This window comes from Eleutherodactylus coqui, chromosome 1 (genome assembly GCF_035609145.1).
Source record: "Eleutherodactylus coqui strain aEleCoq1 chromosome 1, aEleCoq1.hap1, whole genome shotgun sequence".
In the NCBI taxonomy this organism is placed as follows: domain Eukaryota; kingdom Metazoa; phylum Chordata; class Amphibia; order Anura; family Eleutherodactylidae; genus Eleutherodactylus; species Eleutherodactylus coqui.
Window position 1 is genome coordinate 484910096 of NC_089837.1, and position 21674 is coordinate 484931769.

General features: G+C 44.9%; 1 protein-coding gene across 1 annotated transcript; it reads right to left on the reverse strand.

Annotated features, from left to right (window-relative positions):
- Positions 1-1397: 1397 nt before the first annotated feature.
- Positions 1398-16825, reverse strand: NUDT15 (nudix hydrolase 15). The gene is made up of 4 exons (XM_066586094.1): positions 16736-16825; positions 5649-5841; positions 5071-5267; positions 1398-1595 (listed from the first exon to the last, which is right to left on the reverse strand). Exons 2-4 carry the CDS (start codon positions 5804-5806, stop codon positions 1465-1467), a joined length of 486 nt encoding a protein of 161 aa, XP_066442191.1. The 5' UTR covers positions 5807-5841; positions 16736-16825; the 3' UTR covers positions 1398-1464.
- Between the last annotated feature and the right edge of the window lie 4849 nt (positions 16826-21674).

Sequence of the window (21674 nt, forward strand, 5' to 3'; positions counted from 1 at the left end):
ACGCCCCAACTTGCGGGCAATTTGCTGATATGACCATACAGCTTCCCCCATTCCACTAACGCGCCCCTCTCAAACAAGGTGAAATCTCCTCTCCGTGTCGTAGAGGTGTCTAGTGGTCAACAAGCTCTATACCAGCGCGGAAAGAAGTCCCTACAAACAAGGAGCCTCAGAGCTTTTTTTAAACGTACATCTATTCATGCCACAGCTGCTAACCTGGTGTCACACGGGTGTGTGTGCAATGGGCATTGTGTTTACAAATGCATGTGTGTTTTACTGTACTCTAGTGCATGTAAATCATGCACATTTGCGCACGCGAACCCCCCCCCCCCAAAAAAAAACTAGCGACTATGCCTCTGTTCACTAAAAAAAAAAGGGAAATTAGTGGAATTGGTACAATATATTCTCTTTCCCTGCGCAAATCAGAGAATGCTGTGTATTTTGCACCAACAATGCACGCGCAAAATACACTTATGTGAACGAATTTCTAGAATAATAATAATCTTTATTTGTATAGCGCCAACATATTCCGCAGCGCTTACATAGACAGGGGGAATACAGAAAGACAAAATACAAACATTACAGAACCACGGTTAGTAATCAGTTGATGGAAACAATAGGGGTGAGGGTCCTGCTCCAAAGAGCTTACGTACTACAAGTAATGGGGTGATACAGAAGGTAGAGGGGCTGGAGATGTGCACTGTATGGCGAAGCGTCAGCGATGTTATACACATAGACAATGGTCAGACATTTAGCCGTGTGACGGCAGAATCGGTGTGACTGCAGGAGCGGTTTATGATGGCTAGCAGGGATTGCAGTCAGTAGGTCAGGGAGCATGTTATCAGGCGGAGTGAATGGATTCACTGCGTATTACAGGTGCAAAATAAGCAGCGCAAATGTTCCTGTGAATCCATTCTTAATCATCTGCACAGCTGCCGGCAAAGAGTCGTCTTTTGCCTGGGGAACCAAGGATGGGATTAGAGATGAGCGAGCATGCTCGTTTAAACCTGATGCTTAATCGCAGGGGCGCTCGGTCGAGTAATCAGTTACTCGAAAATATCAATGCTCGATCAAGCGTCAGGCTTAAACGAGCATGCTCGCTCATCCCTAGCTGGGATATATAGAAGTGAAACACACCTGACCAGTGTATGTCCTTTTATATTACTTATATACAGCACCTTCATACTCTGCAGTGCTGTACACACGTATTAATCACTGTGGTTTTTGAATCCACTTCTGGCAAATAGCTCTAAGAAACTGTATAAAACGGTGTCTGCATGGGCCGGCTCACTAGTAAGAGGCCTCAGCGGGCACGAATGGCACGTGATCACTGCCGTCACTTCTGGGATTTTTTTTTATTCCATTTTTATTTTGTAAAACTGAAACTGCAATAATTAGCGGTAAAACATCTATTCATATACACAGAACAGGAACATAGCGTATATTACAGTGTAAAAGACCAGCCCGTCAGCGCTGTACAGAACGGAGGTGATCAAAATCTTCACTAAAAGGATTATAGCCTTGCTTTCTCAAGCAACATAAGGCCCAGAACAGTTGGTCAGTCGGAGGAAATTCTTCCCATTTGCTCCAATTCCAGCCTACAATATAAGTGTAAAAAGTTGCAAAATAGCATTTGTTAGTATTTGTGTGATTTTAGTAACCTTTTAAATCCCTATAAAAAAAAAACAAAAAACATAAGTCTGTGTATTTCCTAAAGGGATAGTAAAGTCTCACCCAAAGCCTCGTGTAGTTGGGTGTATTAAAGATCCTTGTAGTCTGGACCCAGAACCTGGCACCCATCATATGTATATGAACCCTGGGCTGGAGCCACACAAGGTTTCTGTTTGCACTCAACTTTCTGAAATTCTATCCGAGGGCTCCTTCACACTGGCAATTGCAGAAAATTGTAGCAAAATTGTGTCTTTTTTTCCACGATTTTTGAGTCAGTGTTGCTTATTCTCGCGCGATTTTTTTTTTTAGCCAGAAGTCAGTAGGATTTTCTAATGTTAAAAACACATCGTATGAAAATTGCAAATTTGTGCTTTGCCATCTGCTAAAAAGGAGGCTCCATAGGGAAACATGGGAGATAAAACGACCAAAAAGATAGGACATGCCGCAATATTTTTTTCACGCAACATTGTCTTAGTGACAACATTGCAAATGTGAAGGAAACCATTGAAAAGCACGGGTGTCATAATTCTGTTTTCACTCACTTTTGCATCGTGCGATTTTACGCAAGTGTCAAAGTGACCTCAAACACTAAAAATGGTTGACCGAACCCGGAATCACAATCTTTCAAAAGTTAAGAGGAGACTAATAAGCTCTCTGAGAAGGTTTCTGTTCCTCTCTAACATTGGTACAGGACAGAAGAGCACATTCGACTATGCCGTCCTGTCTGCCACCAACGCTGGAAAGGAGCAAACCATGTGAAATGGACATCTTATTCCGCTCCCTTTGACTAGTGAAATTCTATGTTTCAGTCTGCATGCCATTTTTGGCGATTCGGCTGAAACCCCAGGCGCACACAGAATTGCGGATCCAGCCTGAGGTAAAAAAAAAGCAAAAGAACAAAACTGATTATTCCATCACCTTCCATATCACAGAAGTGCTCTCTCGTAGAAGAGGGTGCTTCATAGAGGAGCCATGTGGCGGCAGCCCATAAGGCCTAGTCCACACACTATAGAATTTCGGCTTTGGAATGTTAGTGAATGGAGTTATAAAAAAATCGTATCCACTTATAGCTGAAAAAAAGTGGAAGATGGGCATCCCGCAGATTTGTAAATCCCCAGCATGCTCTATTTGTTGTAAAAATGGCATGACTTTACACCGTGGAACTCATTTGTGGCAGTGAATTCGGCAGTGAAACTCCACATGCGAAGAATATTCTCGGCGATGCGTGACTACTAGAGATGAGCGAACGTACTCGGTAAAGCACTACTCGTCCGAGTAATGTGCTTTATCCGAGTACCTCCCCGCTCGTCCTGAAAGATTCGGGGCGCTCCGCTGCTGACAGGTGAGTCGCAGCGGGGAGCGGGGCAGAGCGGGCGGGAGAGAAGGAGAGAGAGATCTCCCCTCCGTTCCTCCCCGCTCTCCCCTGCAGCTCCCCGCTCCGCGGCGCTCCCCGAATCTTTCAGGACGAGCGGGGCGGTACTCAGATAAAGCACATTACTCGGACGAGTAGTGCTTATCCGAGTACGTTCGCTCATCTCTAGTGACTACTCTTAATACAGTCTAGATCTTGCAATTGCATCATAGCTTGGATCAAGGATACTCAACAGCCTCAATAGGGCCGAATAACCCTATTCCACCACTGACATCAGTACCCTCTCTTGAACATCCAACTGGGCAGACACATTCAGTTGCGGTCACTACACAAGTTCCGGCGGTCACACGCTGCTTTGCGCCGGTGTTAAACTCCTCCCGCATTTCCAATTCTAGCCTACAGGACACTCAACAGATGCCTCAATAGCGAAGCAGCACACACACAGCCGCGGGAACTTACCATGTAGTGGCTTACCATGTAGTGGCTTACCATGTGTTTAGAAATGTTTCTGCCAGGCCAAATGTTTGGGGAGAAGATTGACTATTGTCACTAAATGTGGGCCACACTGCGCTGTCATTAACAGAGGGTACAGTATTACTTAATTGGGCCACTGTAATAATTGAGGGTACTATTACTAAATTAGAACACAAAGGGGCATGCTATTACTATGGGAAAAACTGATGATTGGGTAGTTGCAGGAGGAGGTGCAGAGACAAGTCATAGCTAGAAATTCTAAATAGATCACACCAATCAAAGGAGTCTTAAAGGGGTTGTCCCGCGCCGAAACGGGTTTTTTTTTTTTTTAAACCCCCCCCCCCCCCCCCGTTCGGCGCGAGACAACCCCGATGCAGGGGTTAAAAAAACCACCCGCACAGCGCTTACCTGAATCCCGGCGGTCCGGCGTCTTCATACTCACCTGCTGAAGATGGCCGCCGGGATCCTCTGTCTTCATGGACCGCAGGGCTTCTGTGCGGTCCATTGCCGATTCCAGCCTCCTGATTGGCTGGAATCAGCACGTGACGGGGCGGAGCTACACGGAGCCCCATTCAGAAAAGAAGAAGACCCGGACTGCGCAAGCGCGGCTAATTTGGCCATCGGAGGGCGAAAATTAGTCGGCACCATGGAGACGAGGACGCCAGCAACGGAGCAGGTAAGTATAAAACTTTTTATAACTTCTGTATGGCTCATAATTAATGCACAATGTACATTACAAAGTGCATTATTATGGCCATACAGAAGTGTATAGACCCACTTGCTGCCTCGGGACAACCCCTTTAACCTGTAATCACTGGAGGTAACTGCACTGTAATCACTATCACTGTAAAGAAATGGTATCCTAGCTCATAAGCATTCAAAAAGCCGTACAGACCCCAAAATGGTATAAATGAAAGCATCAACTCATTCTGCAAGAAACCATCCAACACACAGCCCTGTTTATGGGAAAATAAAGTTATGGCTCTCAGATTATGGAGAGTTACGTTTTCCATAATGCAAACATACGTACTGTAATTTATACGGAATTACTATGTCTTTTTCTAACCGTCATTACATGGGTCTGCTGTCAAGTGAAGGTCCGGCAAACCCATGTAAGTAGTACCCTGGCTTATGGCCCATTTACACGCACAGACAATCTTTCAAACAATTAAAAGATTGACAATTTTAGCGATCATTTTGCATAAAGTGCTAATGGACACTAATGTCCATTAACACTTTACCAGCTTCATTTGCGTGTAAAAGGGCCTCCGGGAGCTGTTTGCAGATCACAGAATGTGGTCTGAGCTCTGCACACAGCTCAATTGTTCTCGCAAGGGCTGTTGGCAGAATACAATGTTATCTCTGACTGATGAACACGGCTTGCAGTCCCTGTTATCTCTTACCTTAAAATCATCGTTAAGCCGAAAAGTGAACGATGGCAGCGTTTACACGCAATGATATTGCTAATATGCCATAATTTGAACAAATTTAGGGCGATAATCATTGCATGTAAATGGGGCTTTAGGCTATAATGTCCAGAAGATAAAGCTCCTTACCTTCATTTTTTGCAGGCTCCCTGTTAGTCGGTTCGGATGGATAATTCAGGTCTACTTCTCCTTTCATTATTATTGTAATGTAATGATAATTATGTTCAACGCTGATAGAATTGACCACAGAAGCAAAGCGGACGTTCTTCAGATGTAGTCCGGCTTCTTCAAGAGTCTCCCGCTCAGCACAGGCCTCCCAGCTTTCACTGCACAACAATATAGAATGAGAACCCAGCTTGGTGGGGGGTAATAAGTAATAATGACCTGAAAGCGCTGCAGAATAAGTTGGCGCTATACAAATACCATGATATATATATATATGGAACAAAACTGTGGAATCCGCTCACCACATCGCAATGAAAGGATTCTGCAACACAAATCCACACCATTTCCCCAACCAATAGCACGCTGCGGATTTCAACATCTGCAGCATGACCGACTCCTGCTGTAAGTGGATGGGGTTCGTTATGCGTGGACGACTGATTGGCAAACAGACGCCACAGACAGCATCTGACAATCCTCAATCTCAGTTATGTCATTGAGGTTTGCACATTTAGTTATGTACCGCTAATTAAAGTTGCTCATACCCAAACTCTAGGTGCCCTCCTGGGAGTTGGTACATGCCGGCCCCCGGAGAGCCTTTTGCTTTCCTTTGTCCAAGTAAGACACAGTCGGGATAGGAAGGATGCGTAATCACAACACCAACTCCGACTCCGGGTCTACCATTCACTGCTGCCCCCGACATGGTCTTCAGAAATGTGATGGATTATTGTAGAACCTCTGCAAAAAGAAAATGTGAAAGTAACACAATGCATGTAAACCTTAAAGGGATTGTCCAGTTGTAAACTATCCTCAGGAGGAGTCATCAGTAATAGATTGGCAGAGGGCCATTGCCTGTTTGCCAGACCAGCATACTTGTGCACTCAGCTGATTTCTGTAGGAAGCAGACAGCTCCGTTCTTACTGTAGTGGTCATGCTTGGTATTGCAGGCTGAGTTTGCATTGATATGAATGTGAACTTGGCCTGCAATGAATTCTGGAGTGAAAGCAACACCAGGTTTATCGAACTAACCACCAAAGACTTTCACAGATCTCCAAATCTAATCATCACCAGTCATACAGAATCCATATATACAAATATTCACTATGTAATATGACTATATTATTGTGCCATTATTAGAAGTCATTACAGCACTGCACCACATGACTAGAATATTGCTTCCCCTTGTGGCTGGGGTACTAGGGCTACCTCTTTAGCTGTGGCACTAGTTAAAGGGGTTCTCCAAGAATGCAATAAGATAGCTACCATCTATGCAGCATGTGACAAAACCAGCAAATACATCTCTAAACCAAAGGGTGGAGGGCTAGTGGTGGATCCCGGATCAGCTCTGCCCCCTGCTGGACTAGAGATTAATTTTCCCATTCTAAAACAGGTTTCTTACAGGCTGTGCAAATGGCGGAAATTTTGTTAAAGGGGTTGTCCCGCGCCGAAACGGGTTTTTTTTTTTTCAAACCCCCCCCCCCCCCGTTCGGCGCGAGACAACCCCGATGCAGGGACCTAAAGAAAGCTTACCGGAGCGCTTACCTTAATCCCCGCGCTCCGGTGACTTCTATACTTACCGGTGAAGATGGCCGCCGGGATCCTCTTCCTCCGTGGACCGCAGCTCTTCTGTGCGGTCCTTTGCCGATTCCAGCCTCCTGATTGGCTGGAATCGGCACGTGACAGGGCGGAGCTACACGGAGCCGGCATCCTGCACGAGAGGCTCCATAGAAGAAAGCAGAAGACCCGGACTGCGCAAGCGCGGCTAATTTGGCCATCAGAGGCCGAAAATTAGTCGGCACCATGGAGACGAGGACGCCAGCAACGGAGCAGGTAAGTATAAAACTTTTTATAACTTCTGTATGGCTCATAATTAATGCACAATGTACATTACAAAGTCCATTAATATGGCCATACAGAAGTGTATAGACCCACTTGCTGCCGCGGGACAACCCTGATAGGGGTCAATCATTATTAATCAATAACCTAACATAAGAAAGATAAGGAAACAGTGTAATAAATGTGACATTAGTTATTTGGTTATATAATGTTATGTATTATATGTAAAACATTCCGGAAGTTGCTAGTAGAATTTGGATATAGAATCATATGTAAAAAGGTATATTCAAGCGTTTATTTGAATATTGATTTTAAAATACTAAATGTATGATTAATTAGATTTTATTCAGCTATCTTACTGAATACCAACTTACAAACTTTGTGCTGACTCCCAGTAGGTGGCTGGACCAGTTTTGTCTATGTGAAAAGTAGAAACAATGTCCCCTCTTTTGATGTGCAAATTGTTGATGGATCTTTAAGATTACATTCTGATTAAGTAGGTACTCAGGCAGCCAGGAGACAACCTTTATTATCACATGTAATTGTTTTATGTATAGTTCAAACAGCTTTGTTGATACCTTTTGTTTAAAAGGCTTTTGATTTACAGCCCTATTGTAATCTGTTGGAATGAGGGTTTGGTCAGCAAAAGTAGAATGAAACTAGGTATTGGAAACGCCTTCTTTCCAACTTGCATATAAACTAGCAATGTACAACAATAAACAGAATTCATTCTGATTTACTAAGTCTGTGTATAGTGGGTCATTATGGTTCTCAACTATGAGTACTCTATATAATATTTCCTCTTAATTTGGATACAGGCAACATTCGCATTTCGGTCTGCGTTCCAGACCCCCCACAGTTTATTTGGCGCCCGACAAGTGGGGCAGAAGCTAACTCCTTACCTGCAGCCGATACCTGACTACACTACCTGCCGACCAGCCGGACGAGAGGCCACGGGACCCCAGATCTACAAAACACCGGTATACGGTAAGCTCTTGACTTGCCACTCAAGCTCTGGGCTCTCCTGACTTCATTCAGTCCTCGTGTCGACAGGGGGTGAGTTGCTGTATGTTATATAGGACGCTTCTGCCTGTTATTTACGGTGTTCTTAGTGACCGTGCTAGACGGAAGAACCCTTGTGTGTATATTGCCATGTTGCCTGTAGTAATTGTTGAAATCTGTACGTTGATAGTCTGTGTCGTGTTAGCCATAATTTGCTTTTACTGAGTCTGTTATAATATCACCAGAAGTCCCCTAAACCCCCCCTTAAGGAGTCCGTAAAACTATTCCAGGACCAGGGACCAGGGGTCCTTAGTTTACTAGGTGATATCAGGTCCTGTTTACTTAGTGATGAATAGTGGGAAATAAAATAAATAGTTATCCTGCCAGTTTCGGACTTGGCAGAAGGGACCGCCAGATTTATCTGAGGAAAGCCGTATGCATCCTCAATGCTGTGTTACAGTGGTAAATCAAGAGGTAAGTCCATAAGAGAAAGGGAAGGGGGAGACGTATGCAGACAAACGTATAAAATATATAGACAGATAGGACTTAGAAAAGCGGGAACCTTTAACTATGGGTTCTGGCAATAGTACGGGAAAAAGCATATGAAAGATATCAGAGACGCCGGTTTAGATAAAGGAACAGACAATATGGGAAACGTACAGGGCAAGCAGTATGCCTATATGGAAATCAGCCAGAGAAATAGTAAAAGACAAAGAAGGCACGTTAGCTGTGGGAAGAAGAATGTAGTAAGGTGTTTAGAATTTTGGGAGTCTTAGACCAGCACGTTTGGGGAAAAGATTCAGAGATAGTCAAAAGGTTGTATAAAAATATGTTAGACAGATGGATTAAGGCAAGTATAGATACGGCAGTAAGGGGTTATCAGAGAAAGGGAATCCTCTTATAGTTTGTGTCCCTCTGGGACATAAAGTAAGTTCATGCAAAATCTGTGGACAATTATGTGACAAATAACCACTATTGTTTGTCTTGTAAGTCTTGTTGTTATGTAAACTAATCTTTGTTGTACGTCTTAGTGTTCTTGTAATGTCTAATTTCTAAGTGTAAGAAAGTTATACCCCACTCACATCTGTGGGGGTTCAAAAGAACAATGCACGGTAATAATAGTTGCTATCTGGAGTGGTGAATATCAGTATGTGGGTAGAAATGGGCATAAGTTGTATTGTGTTTGTCATTGGGTAGCCTATTCTGAGCGAATCGTGTAAAAACCGCGGTACTAAGAGTTTTTCTTATCTATACATAATTCGCTCATTATTGGAAGTCTGGTGTACAGTAAATACAATCCCAATTTCTACTTCACATATTATCAGTCCGTATAGGAATGGAAAAAACAAAACAAAAAAAAAAAAAAAAAAACCCCTTAGTGAGTGTGAATTTGCAGTTTAGAAGATGTTTACAGGCAGTGGAACCAGTTATACAGCTATTTGTCTGGAGAAGTTTCTGTGTTCTATAGAAGATAAGATACATTTCAAAGGGTGGGGAGTACTGGGCTTTAGAAGACCTACTTGTCTTTGCAAAGAAATGTGAATTAAGAATTGGTTATATTTGGCTACACAGGAAGTATGTTGTATTATATATATACTGTTCAATAGCTAAAAATGAAATGAGAAAAGAATTCAAAGCACAGGTATATAATGTTCTCTCATTGTGGGGTCAGTTCCCTCTTCAACCTTCACCCCCTCCTTCATCTCAATTCCAACCGTCTCCTTCCCCCCACCCTATGCCAAGTCATCCACTCCAAGGTCAAACATTGGACTGGAGGGATGGACCTGCTGGCATTGTGGACAACAGAACCCGGATTGGAGAGAGAGCTGCCCTGCTTGCGGAGCTCCTCGGTGCAAACCGGTTATGCCTATGCTCACTAGATCCTAGGCTAGTGAGTGGAAGCATGAGGACAAGAAAGAGATGCAGGGAGCGGAGGGTGATATAGAAGCAGATGTAAAACAGGGAAGGCAGTGGGAACTATAATCTAAAATTATGTGAAAGACTATTGTGGCACAGATTGGGATAAAAATAAACATAAGAGAAGTAGTAGAGACGAGGGAAATAAGCAGGGTTGGGAAGTACCGACACTTTTAGACAAGTGAGGAAGTACTGACACTTAAAAAGTAGTAACTGACATGCAAATGTTTTTGTCTTTATGTGTGTGTATTAATGAAGGGCCCGTATGAGAGTTAGATTGTGTTATATGGTGTATACTGTCCGGTGGCTAGAAACTAAATGAGGCAAGAAAGACCAAACACTGAGCCAGACCACAGGGGGTGGAGCTAGGTGATGTAAGGAGATGGGAGGGAAGAACAATAGGAAGAGGTCTTCCACCCTCAACACAGACCAGCCTAGGAGAGAAGTATACGTCTTGTAATTACTAATAATTAATGCTGTTTAAAGTCTGAATGTTTTAGTTGCTTATTAATATCTTAGCTATTCTGTTTCATAGAGATAAAATTCAGTGTCATAGAAAGGAAGACAGACGCTGATGAAATAAGAAACTTGTAATGAATTACACGGTCTTAAAAATAGAGAACATATAGGGATTTTTAAGATATATTTTAGTTTTTTTTTGCTTTTTGTGTAAATGTCAGTTCTGTAATTGGTTGGACGTCTATATCACTGCTAAATGCTGTTAGTACTGCACTGTCTCTGAAAGAATGTTCTGTAGGAGAGACATGCAGATGACCAGCATCGAAGGGGTGGAGCTAGATAATGTAAAAGTAGGTAATGTTTCATCCTTCTTTTGTCTACAAAGGAGGGGGTGAGGAGCTTGGGCAGTTAGGAAATTTTTTTTCTTCTTAAATTTGATGAGACATTGCAGGCAGGATGTGGATTATTCTGCCTTGTTGTAATTCATGTCTGTTATTTGTACTAATATCTTACAAGCCTTATCTGCATCCATCAAATTTTCACCGGATGGATCGGTACAGGTTGAGACCTCAAGTGACAGTTCAGAGGAGGTTTGTAAACTAACTGCTCTCTTGGTAGATCCGGCTCATGCATTTGTCTTGATAGCTACTGCAGAAACTCAGCTTTCCGCAGGTCCTGACAAATAGTAAGCCACCTCCAAGACAAACTCCAATTCCTGAGTCATTGCTTAGCACAAGGAACTGGATATCTGACATAGGTGATCCAGGTATTGCAGGTCAGCAATTTCAGAATTTTTAAATTTAATTTTTATATTTTTTTTTTTGCAACAAGGTTCTGATCTATTTTAATAGAATACCAGCTTGATTATCTAGCAGTAATTGGTGCAAGGGGTTTCAGGAGTGCCAATTCAGCTGGCAGAAACTGAACCACTAGAGGTAATGTTTAAAGGGTCACGATGCCTCATGCGCTTCCTTGTGCTGGAAAGTCCTGAAAGCATATTGGGAACCGAAATGATGGGATCCTTGGGATCTTGTATCGAACTTCACTCGTCCGGTGAGGCTCGTATACACCCCAGGTCTGAAAGTCACCCGACCTTCGGTCGGATGGCAGCAGACCTAGCGACACCTCTCCCTGTCTTCACTTTTACGCACGCAGAGAAACAAGTTCTTAGTGTCGTTCCTTTGAGCCTTTGGGCTACCAGTCAGACGGACCTCGACAGACTGTCTGTATTTGTTTGTATTTAATTTCAGAGGAAAGCAGTACTGTTGGATAGTGCTGCCACAAGGGGCACAGTATAGCCCAATACCAGTTCACCAGATTCATGAAACTGGTATTAGACGCCTGGCCAATTCGCGAGGGCACCGCCCTCTTGTAATATGTTGATGATTTGTTTTTAATTTACTTTTATGTACTGCTGACACAAATAGTTACCTCAATGCATCACTAAGCCTTTTGTGTTTCCTCCATCAGAGTAGAATGGCTGCAAAGCCAGCAAAGAGAAACTTCTTAGATTACACCATGGTGATCTACACCCCACATGACATACATGGTATCCTGACACAGGTAAGCCGTAGACATCTGTCTCTTGCTAGACGGATCAAAATGGAACTTGCATTTACACTCTTCATCCAATGTCTCATTTCAACGTTGCACCACTTTGAATCCGGCCACCTTATTGCCATTAGGTGACACTGATTCAAATGGGGGAGTAAGTACAGAGGACCAGCTTTTTGCAAATTCTCTGACTGATGAAGAGGAGGCCTTTTGATGCAGAACACCAGCATGATTGTGACAGCTGGGTTCGCACATGTCACTGACAAACCTCTCCTAAACCCCCACCTTGAAATGTTTGTGGATGGATCTAGATACCTGAATGACAAAGGAAGGTTTGTAACAGGTTTTGAAGTAGTCACACTGAATGAGATGCTTGTACAAAAGCCACTGCCGCCACACATGTCAGCGCAGGAACTGAGGCCTGTACGATTGAAAAATATACCACTACTAATATCTACACTGATTCCAGGCTCGTCTTTGGTACTGCACACGATTATGGACCCATCTGGCGGTCCAGGAGCTTTCTCACGGCACAAGGCAAGCCCATTAAGCTATCATGTTGCCAGGACAGGTGGCCATAATAAAGGTTAAAGCACACACGCAGGGGCAGTCACCAGAGAACAAGGGGATAGGGCAGCCAAGGCTGCAGCCCTCCTGGACAGTACGCAAGACCCCTTGTGCTGTAAGTTGGATCTTGGTCCCACCACTCTTGTTGATTTGGGATTTGGCGTCCTACGGGACGTAGATGATGTACCAGCGGCTGCCTACACCCACCTCGCCGTCCTAGCTCACGGGAAGTGCATGCCTCTCGGAATGCCATGGTTTCTGTTATGGACAAGGTATGGTATGCTCCAGGGTTCGACTGGTTGGCAAAGGCATATGTGAAGGTATGTGAAGTGCACACCCAGACCACTGTATCCTATTCAGAGATTACAAATCGATTACATCCAGCTTCCCAAATCAGGCAGGTACGAGTACGTCCTTGTGTGCGTGGACCTGTTCAAAGCCACCGCACAATGTACAGTGGCTAAACTTGTGTCAGAACTTGTATGTAGATTTGGGGTACTAGAGACAATTGAGAGTGACAGAGGTACACAATTTACAGGTTAAGTGATGCGAGAGGTGATGTCAGCCTTGGGGTGGAACAAGCGTTTTACACTCCATACCACCCGCAGAGTTTAACAGAGTTGAAAGAACTGAAATGATATGCTTAAGTTAAAAGAAGTGTTTGGCTCTATGCCAAGATTAGGCCTGTACCATCCACAGGCCCTGCAGCAGGGGTGTGATAAGGTTATTGAATATGTACAAGAATTATGTCGTAAACTGAAAATAACACCCGATCTAGTGTTTTCCCCAATTCCAGACCCTGACAATCTAGAGGGGACTCATTTCTTGCAGCCTGGAGACTGGGTGGTCGCAAAAAAAAAAAAAGACACGTAATAAAGGCCTTGGACCCAAGGTTTGACGACCATACCAAGTTCTGTTGTCAACGCCTACTTCTGTAAAAGTGGATACATGCCTCCCACTGCAAGAAAGTTCCCGAGCCAGAGGAAAAGTGATGGGTGGGATCCCGGCGTTGTTTGGGTGGGGGAGGTAATGGACATTTTGATTTTCACTTCTGCATTTGTCTTATTGGACTGTCTTCTTATTGGGAAACACCACTACGAACGATCCACATGGACAAGCGATGGACTGGATGGGCAAATATTTCCCACACGTGTATGCCCAACCTCAGGAGTGGAGAGGACATTTTGCGGACTTTTCTATTATCTGTCCCCACTCCTGTAGAGACTCTTCGAGACATACGCTCAATAGTTCACAATGATAGTGATGTAGTAGATGACAATGTTGTTCAGGAAAACACCTTCCTTAATTTATTTGAATATTGTTCCCATTGCGATACCATTGAATATACACATTGGACGAATATAACTCGGTTTTAGGTGAGGAGTGTTGCGTTGGCTGAAGAATGTTGTAATTTTACTTGTGACTCTAATGAAATCGGGAAATGCCAACGAATTAAGGCAACAGAAGTAACAGCTACTCTGCAGTCGTCCGACTAGTATGATCTTATGTGTGTGTATATATATATATATATATATATATATATATATATATATATATATATATATATATATATATATATATATTGCAATTAAGGTAATAATTTTATGAATAGCTAAATGTACTGAATGCCGATTTTCTACACCCCTTTAAGTGTCTAATATGACGATGACGATATTGATGTTGATAAATCTAAGATTACTGTATTGTAAACTTGATTGACTTGCAATATTTGATATTATGTCTTCATATCTTGATGGACATAGAGTGCACCATTCCTACCTGGGAACCCGGCACCTATGGGTGACAGAACCAGGAGATAATGGTGGCTCTGATGTCCAAATGGGGGAATGATAGGGGTCAATCATTATTAATCAATAACCTAACATAAGAAAGATAAGGAAACAGTGTAATAAATGTGACATTAGTTATTTGGTTATATAATGTTATGTATTATATGTAAAACATTCCGGAAGTTGCTAGTAGAATTTGGATATAGAATCATATGTAAAAAGGTATATTCAAGCGTTTATTTGAATATTGATTTTAAAATACTAAATGTATGATTAATTAGATTTTATTCAGCTATCTTACTGAATACCAACTTACAAACTTTGTGCTGACTCCCAGTAGGTGGCTGGACCAGTTTTGTCTATGTGAAAAGTAGAAACAATGTCCCCTCTTTTGATGTGCAAATTGTTGATGGATCTTTAAGATTACATTCTGATTAAGTAGGTACTCAGGCAGCCAGGAGACAACCTTTATTATCACATGTAATTGTTTTATGTATAGTTCAAACAGCTTTGTTGATACCTTTTGTTTAAAAGGCTTTTGATTTACAGCCCTATTGTAATCTGTTGGAATGAGGGTTTGGTCAGCAAAAGTAGAATGAAACTAGGTATTGGAAACGCCTTCTTTCCAACTTGCATATAAACTAGCAATGTACAACAATAAACAGAATTCATTCTGATTTACTAAGTCTGTGTATAGTGGGTCATTATGGTTCTCAACTATGAGTACTCTATATAATATTTCCTCTTAATTTGGATACAGGCAACATTCGCATTTCGGTCTGCGTTCCAGACCCCCCACAACCCCTTTAAATTCCTGGACTACCCTTTTACGGCAGCATGCACACGGCAGAGCGGGATTCCACATGCAGAATCCGGCCCTGGCAGCAGCAGTGTCCGTGCGTAGCCGTTTTTCTTGATCTTCATCTGTATTGCGGATGGTCCGCACAGCTCGCTGTCGAATATGCGCAATTAAAGTCAATTGAGGACATCCATGTGGAACCGCAGGAAAATGGAGCATGCTGCGATTTCTCATCTGCAATCGGAAACTGCAATTGGTTTCCGCTCGTGTGCGTGAAGAATCATTTTCCCATAGCATGCTATGGAGGGTTATTGCTGCGGGACCCGGACGCCTGCTCTGGATTCCACAGCAAACATCCGCCCGTGTGCGTGAGGCTCAGATAGAGGAGGAGGTGCATGGTGAACGTTGTCAGAAAAAAAAAACCCATAGCCAAAACTGCGCCTTTTTTGGTCACCCTGTTTCCAAGAAAAAATGTAGTAAGAAGTAATCAAAAAGCCATCTGTACTCCAAAATGGTACAAACAGAATCTACAGAACGCCCCGCAAAAAACGAGCCCTCAGACAACTAGGTTGACGGAAAAATTGAAAAAAGTTATGGCGGTCAGAAGATGGCGGCAGAAAATAATTTTATTTTTCTTTCCCCAAGATCTTTTATTTTTAAAAAGGAGCACGGCAAAAAAAAAAGCTCTATAAATGTTATATCCTTGTAATCGCACTGACCATGGAATAAAGTTATTATGTTAGGTGCGCCGTAAAAACAAGACCCCTTCCTCCCAAACATGGCGTTTGCTTTTTTTTACCCATTTCACTCTACTTAGGATTTTTTCAATGTTTTTCAGTACATTATAGGCTACATTACATACCATTGAAAAGTACAACTCGTCCCGCAAGAAACCACAAGCCCTCGGACAGCCCAGTTACTGGGTATATTAAAAAAAAAATCATAAGGCCGGCTGCACACGGCCATGACGGGCTCCGCCGCGGAATTCTGTGGCGGAGCCCATCACGGCGCCCCCCAGAGACCCCAAACTTACCTGTGGATCCGGCGTCCTCACTCCCGCTTGACGCTTCGGCGTGACGCGCCGCAGCATCACTTGACACGCCGGCCACGGCACGTGATGCGGCCGGACGTGTCATATGACGCGCCCGCGGTAGGCGGGGAAGCGTTTTCACGCTATCTTCCGCTGTGCTACAGTGGAAGATAGCGCGAACGGACGGCTTCCATTGACTGCAATGGAAGCCATCCGTGCGTACACCGCGCAAATAGAACATGCCGCGGGTGAGGACGGGTGATTTCACTGTGCGGAATTCCGCGGTGGAATTTCGCACCGTGAGCCCTGAGCTATTAGGTTCAATAGAACCTAATAGCTGCGGGCAACGCAGCGGATTTCCGGCGTGAATTACGCGCCGGAAATCTTTCCGTGGGAAGGAGCCCTAACTCGTTTAAGTTGAGAGAAAAATCCAGAAATGAAGAAAGAAAAGTTGCACCCTTAAGGGGTTAAACAGTATAATTTAAAAATATAATTTGCTCTACAGAAAACAAGTCTTCTTGTCACTATAAATAAAAAATGATTTTTTTTATAGTGGGATGGAAAAACGAATACAAAAATAATGAAAAGAGCAAAAAGCAGAAAATCTCCCCATTTTGGATATTGCGGCCAGCATGTGAGCGGTGAGTGCTCGGCTGCCACCCTCCGCCCCCCGGGTACCTGCACTGCGTCCCCCGCCGCTCACACAGGACACTGCATGCGGCTAACACTCCATAGTGACATAGCGGTTGCAAGGCGCTCTTCCGGCTCTAGGGGGCGGTGTAGGTGACGTCACGCTGCGCTGTGCGGGCGGAAGTCACCGTCGTGCCGCGTCCATGACAGGAATGAGCCAGCCGCTTACTGTAGCCATATAATGCCTCCTCACAGCCCGCACACCACATAGCGTCCTCTGTGAGGTGTTACTCCATAACATACTCCATCTGTCCCCGGGGAAAAGGCAGCCATGACGCCTCTGTGCTGACAGGAACCAGTGAGGCGGATTAGCACTGCTATTTCTTCACTGTTTTGGCTCAATTTCACTGAAAGTGATGAGATTCCTGCTGGTCACCATTATTATCAGGCATTTCATGAGGCTCCATTCACTGAGCGATGACCGTTCCTGCATGAAAGGCCAGGAGCGATCGTTGCTGTAGCCGGGAGCAATGGTCGCTGTACCGAAAAGGCCGGGAGCGATCGTTGCAGTACCGAAAATGACGGGAGCGATGGTCGCTGTACCGTAAAGGCCGGGAGCGATGGTCGCTGTACCGAAAAGGCCGGAAGCGATCGCTGCAGTACCGAAAATGACGGGAGCGATGGTCGCTGTACCGTAAAGGCTGGGAGCGATGGTCGCTGTACCGTAAAGGCTGGGAGCAATCATCGCTAAACAGAAAAGGCCGGGAGCGATCGCCGCTGTACCGTAAAGGCCGGGAGCGATCGTCGCTGTACCGCAAAGGCCGGGAGCGATCGCCGCTGTACCGCAAAGGCCGGGAGCGATCGCCGCTGTACCGCAAAGGCCGGGAGCGATCGCCGCTGTACCGCAAATGCCGGGAGCGATCGCCGCTGTACCGCAAAGGCCGGGAGCGATCGCCACTGTACCGCAAAGGCCGGGAGCGATCGGCGCTGTACAGAAAAGGCCGGGAGCGATCATCGCTAAACAGAAAAGGCCAGGAGCGATCGCCGCTGTACCGTAAAGGCCGGGAGCGATCGTCGCTGTACCGTAAAGGCCGGGAGCGATCGTCGCTGTACCGCAAAGGCCGGGAGCGATCGCCGCTGTACCGCAAAGGCCGGGAGCGATCGCCGCTGTACCGCAAAGGCCGGGAGCGATCGCCGCTGTACCGCAAATGCCGGGAGCGATCGCCGCTGTACCGCAAAGGCCGGGAGCGATCGCCACTGTACCGCAAAGGCCGGGAGCGATCGGCGCTGTACAGAAAAGGCCGGGAGCGATCATCGCTAAACAGAAAAGGCCAGGAGCGATCGCCGCTGTACCGTAAAGGCCGGGAGCGATCGTCGCTGTACCGTAAAGGCCGGGAGCGATCGCCGCTGTACCGTAAAGGCTGGGAGCGATCGGCGCTGTACCGTAAAGGCTGGGAGCGATCGTCGCTGTACCGTAAAGGCGGGGAGCGATCGTCGCTGTACCGAAAAGCCAGGGAGCTATCGTCACCGGGACAACCTGCTGGGTGTCTGCTCCTGAAAAGTTGGCCTGTGTAAGAGGGCCCTAATAGATGCCGAGGGCGTTGCTTGGTCTTAAGAGATCAGCGGCACAAGCCCCAGGCATATATATATATATATATATAGACAGGGTCTTTTATTAATTTTTGCTCCAAAAGCTTTACCTTTTTTACATGTATAGCTGCCTGGATACTATTTACATTAACTTTTTTTATTAACTGCAACAGGGGCTTATTTTTGGAGCAGGGCTCATATTTCAAGCATCGTTAAAAATCCAGGAAAATTATGCTAGGGCTCATTTTTGGGGTAGGTCTTATTTTTAGGAAAACAGTGTGTATGTATGTATATATATATATATATATATATATATATACACCGTATTGTTGCGGCTATACCAGAAGAAATTAGTACTGCCATGCAGTCCTCTACGTACTGTTAGGCCGCCTTCACACTGGCGAGAAAATCGCTTGATTTTTGAGCAATGCGAGAAAACAGAATTATGAAACCCACTAATGATGCTTTTCTATGGCTTCATCTCCATCTTCGATGTTTTCTGTCCTGCGATGTTGCGAGATTTGAAATCGCTGCCTGCCGTGTCGTCTTGGATACAGCGTTATTTTTCTGTCCAAAATAAACGGAAACCTGATAGAATAGAAGCAAACAGAAGCCTTTCCTTCGCTTTCTGCTTTTTTAAAACCCCACTGAACTCAATGGGGAAAAAAAAGGAACCGTTTTTTTCAGTTTCTCTCCTCAAAAAACAGAGCAGAGATACAGAAACCGTGAATTGAGGCCTAATGCAGCTGTGAAAGCGGCTTACTGAACAAGCCGCACTATACAAATACCACTATACTAGGCCCAAATAATACTGCCCCGCCATTACCACTACTATTCCATAGGGACTGATAGCATTACCAGAATGTTACTGCATAAAATCTACTAAGGTGGCCAGATTTTCCCAGGGTCAAAGCGGGACATAGGGGTGTGGTCAGGGGCGGGGCTTATCACAACATATGATTCTACCTCCGTCATTATAAAAAGTACAGGGCTAGTTAAAAAAAAGACAGACCAAATTCCGCAGCATTTCTGCATCCAAAGAAGCAGTCAAAATATGTACCATTAATGTGGATTTTGACTGGAAATCAGCTGCATATCCGCAGCTGATTTAACACCATGTGGCGCTCCCCCTCACCTCCGTAGGCTTCCCGCTGTTAGCGCTCCCCAGGTTCCGGTTACCTGCGGCATTCGGAGAAGGTGAAGGGGAGCGCTGCTGCATATCTGTACCTGCGCCAATGGTACAGATTTTGACTGTTGTTTTAGTGGTGAACATTTATGCTGCGGACATTCTGCAGAATATCCGCCATGTGTAAACACACCCTAAGTCAGCTTGAGGTACGCTGTCACGTGCAGAGCAGCCTCAGTAGTAATAGTGTCCCCTATACCAGCCCCAGCAATAATTGTGACCCCCACAATAGACCCAGTACAATTAGCGCCCCTTTATACCGGCCCCAGCAATAATAGTGACCCTCACAATGGCCCTAGTAGTATAAGCGCTCCCCTATACCAGACCCAGCAATAACAGTGACCACCACAGTTGTGCCAGTAGAATTAGCGCTCACTATACCAGCCTCAGCAATAATAGTGACCCCCACAGTACCCCAGTAGTATTAGCACTCCCCTATACCAGCCCCAACAATAATCGTGACACCACACAGTATCCCCAGCAATAATAGTGACCCCTACAGAAGCCCCAGCAATAGTAGTGACAGTCCCACAGTAGCCCCAGCAATAGTAGTGACCCCCACAGTAGCCCCAGCAATAGTAGTGACCCCACAGAAGCCCCTGCAATAATAGTGACACCCACAGAAGCCCTAGCAATACTGACTCCCACAGAAGCCCCAGCAATAATAGTGACCCCCACAGTAGCCCCAGCAATAGTAGTGACCCCCACAGTAGCCCCAGCAATAGTACTGACCCTACAGAAGCCCCTGCAATGATAGTGACACCCCCACAGAAGCCCCAGCAATAATAGTGACACCCCCACAGAAGCCCCAACAATAATAGTGACCCCCCCCCCATAGAATCCTCAGCAATAGTAGTGACACCCCTACAGAAGCCACAGCAATAATAGTGACCCCCACAGTATCCCCAGCAATTGGGATGGTAGTGCGGGAACGTCTGTGCTGGATCAGTGGAGGAGCCATGAGTTGAGTAGTGCGGATTTTATGTCATTTTAAGAATGTTTGCATTTTTTTCAACAACAATATAATCCCTTAACAATTAGCGATAGATTTCTGATTTGCACATGTAGGTTTCGCAAGCAATTGCAACAGCGCACATTTTCCCCATCAAAGTCCATGTACACAATATATTATTGCATAAAACACCAAGGGTTTCTTACAAAAATAATTTACATAGCTCGCTTCCACTTCATATCCAAAAAACAACTGGGTTAGTCCGGTTGGTGTCAGTCTGGTTTATATAAACCCAATCGTTACCAAGAAAGGTTTACAAAGTACTTATTTTGCAAGTAGAAAGGGAGTTGCAAAACCGTCAATATCAATGACCAAAAATAAGTGCTACTGTACAGTCACAACTAGGATTTATCCATTGTCATGATCAGTAGGTGTCGGGCTGCTGAATCATTTCATTCACATGTCCATTGGTTATTTTAGGGATAATTTTAGAACCTAGTGGACAGAAATATGTAAATCATTCCTTTATACTCCTAGTAGTTCCATTACATGCCTATCAGCTGATCAGATGACGCACTGTCAGCGCCACAACACACAAGCACAGATGGCCGATGCTTGTAACTGCAGGCGCAGCTCTCATTACAATCAATGAGAACTGCGCCTGCAGTTACAAGCACTTGCAGCGTCCGAGGAGCGGGCCCGCAGACGAGGAGATAGCGGGGTAGATAAAGACCTTGTCACGGGGCTCTACCATCTCCTCCCCTGGAGGTAGCTTGGGACCCAACCGAGTTACTCCTGGGGAAGGTCACAGGGAAAAGTAACCAGAGGTTACCTATAGTCTCTTTGTCACTTGTGACGCCATCGTTTTGTCCTCTGCATCGAAACTTGACGGTAGAATAAAGTAGTCCACACACAGAACCAGGAATGGTCGGTAATGTCCGTTTACTGTAAGTTTAGCAAAGTCCACTTTACAACAACGGTTTGCACAGGTATAACAAGAGAAGGAGGTGTGACAGGGAGGATTCTAGGGATATTCCGGACGATCCACAGTCCCAGTTATCTCTGCAATCCCGCTCTGGGTGACTCTTTCTATCCTACTCTCTACCGGTCAACACTCACACTTCTGGTGCCTTTCTTTCAGTAAGCAGCAGTCCTTCTCTCTTACTCAGTGCTTAGTGGTAGCACCGGCATATCTTGGGTAGACTGGTCTTAGTCCAAGCAGAAGGGAATCACTCAGCTTCCTCCATTCTCTCCACACA

Excerpts from the sequence above, each read along its gene's own strand:
- NUDT15 (XM_066586094.1), bottom strand. The coding sequence starts at position 5,806 with ATGTCGGGGGCAGCAGTGAATGGTAGACCCGGAGTCGGAGTTGGTGTT. Across the intron at positions 5,268-5,648 it reads GGAGGGCACCTAGAGTTTGG|TGAAAGCTGGGAGGCCTGTG; the intron begins GTATGAGCAACT and ends ATTGTTGTGCAG. Across the intron at positions 1,596-5,070 it reads GGAGCCTGCAAAAAATGAAG|GCTGGAATTGGAGCAAATGG; the intron begins GTAAGGAGCTTT and ends CTTATATTGTAG.